Source organism: Salmo salar, unplaced genomic scaffold, assembly GCF_905237065.1.
Source record: "Salmo salar unplaced genomic scaffold, Ssal_v3.1, whole genome shotgun sequence".
NCBI classification, from domain to species: domain Eukaryota; kingdom Metazoa; phylum Chordata; class Actinopteri; order Salmoniformes; family Salmonidae; genus Salmo; species Salmo salar.
Genome location: NW_025549090.1, coordinates 40920 through 42752, shown reverse-complemented (window position 1 = coordinate 42752; position 1833 = coordinate 40920). Strand labels below are relative to the sequence as shown.

The 1833-nt window shown below is 36.9% G+C and overlaps 1 protein-coding gene across 1 annotated transcript; it reads left to right on the top strand.

Annotated features, from left to right (window-relative positions):
* Positions 1 to 435: 435 nt before the first annotated feature.
* On the top strand, positions 436 to 1592 carry LOC106590941 (trace amine-associated receptor 13c-like). The gene has a single exon (XM_014182116.2). The coding sequence runs from the start codon at positions 436 to 438 to the stop codon at positions 1396 to 1398; it is 963 nt and encodes a 320-aa protein (XP_014037591.2). The 3' UTR covers positions 1399 to 1592.
* Positions 1593 to 1833: the final 241 nt, after the last annotated feature.

Sequence of the window (1833 nt, the reverse complement as noted above, 5' to 3'; positions counted from 1 at the left end):
ATCCTATTTCCCATGTAAAATAGCCTTTGATGGACCAAAACATCACCCATGCTATATTTTCCCCATTAAAATGCTTAGTTGATTAAATGTACCATATCTGTCATCTCTAACTATCAGTAAGGCTGAAGGACAGGCTAGGTGGGCACAGCACCATCCAATCCTGTCATTCATTATATCATCCTTTCACCAATGATTTGTTTAACCAACCGTTTGTTCATTTCTGTGCTCACTTGTGTATGTTTTGTTGGTGGTGTGTGTGTGTGTGTGCGTGTGTGTGTGTGTGCAGAGAGACGCTGGGGAGGAGAGTATCTGTTTGCCACTTAGGGATAAATAGAGAGGCAGAGCTCAGAGTTTCTCAGAAGGCGGACCTGACAGGGTCACACACAGGACCAAGCAGGAGCAGCAGGACCTCAGCATTTTGACCCTTTATTACAAATGGAGGAAAACAAAGATGTTCAATACTGTTTTCAAGACAGAAACTCTTCTTGCAGAAAGGCTTTGCTATCGACATCTATCTACATTACACTGTACATCTTCTTGTCATTGATTTCAGCAGTTACAGTATTTTTGAACATACTGGTGATCATCTCCATCTCTCACTTCAAGCAGCTCCACACTCCAACCAACCTGCTCATCCTCTCTCTGGCTGTGTCAGATCTGCTGGTGGGACTGATTGTGATACCAGTAACGACTGTAGCAAAAATGGAATCATGCTGGGGGTTTGGGAAATATTTCTGTGTGTTTCAATTCTACATCTCTTTTTTATGTACTTCTTTATCTCTGGGTAATTTGGTCTTGATATCTATTGACCGCTATGTTGCTGTGTGTGATCCCTTATTATACCACTCTAAAATAACAACAACAAGAATGATGTGTTGCATATCCATTACCTGGTGTTGTTGTATCATATACCGTGCTGCTATTATAAAACACTTTCTATATTTACAGGTACCTGGTAGGTGTTTGAAAGAATGTTTAATTGTTGAAGGAATAACCTGGGGTAATATCATTGACCTTGTAATTACAATGGCTGTCCCATGCTCTATTATTATAACACTTTATATGAAAATCTTTGTGGTGGCCAGATCACAGGCCAGAAAGGTATTTTCAAAAGAGGCTGCCAGTGTGTCTGGTGTTAAAACTCTACAGGCTAAAAAGTCTGAAAAAAAAGCAGCAAAAACTCTTTCAATTGTTGTTATCAACTATTTCATTTGTTGGATTCCATTTCTATTTATTTTCTTCACGTTTTCTATTTTAGTTGACAATTTCATATCATTTTTCATCAGTTTTCTGCCACTTGTTAATTCCTTAATAAATCCAATAATTTATGCTTTCTTTTATCCATGGTTCAAAGTGACAGCTAAACTTATTTTAACTTTGAAGATAAGACGTTTATAGATCCTATAATTTTATTCCCTAGGTTGGCAAACATAGGTTTGATATCATTTTGTTCTACAATTCTTATAATTATTTATTTCATGTAACAATACACTGACATTGCTTATCTCAGTGTTGTCATCATAGATACATGTGGTGTTGATTCAGAATGATTTGTCTGGGTTGGATTGGAATAACTTAGAGAAGGCATAAGATTGTTTTATAAAGGACATTGTAGTCATTGTGGATTGTGTACTCCAAATACCTAAGGCTGTGGTTGTTCTGTGTTACTTAATGATAAATTGTAAGTATTATAATAGTACATTCTGAGGACGTCATGAGTCGTTCTATATGTGGTTTAACATCTCCCTCTAGTGGCAAAATGTTTACCCAACGTCTTCATCAAGTGTAGTAAAGCTGAAATGTACAATACTGCATGATATCAGATAACATCCA

What these genes read in the sequence shown, in the direction of transcription:
- LOC106590941 (XM_014182116.2), top strand. Translation starts at nt 436, where the DNA reads ATGGAGGAAAACAAAGATGTTCAATACTGTTTTCAAGACAGAAACTCT.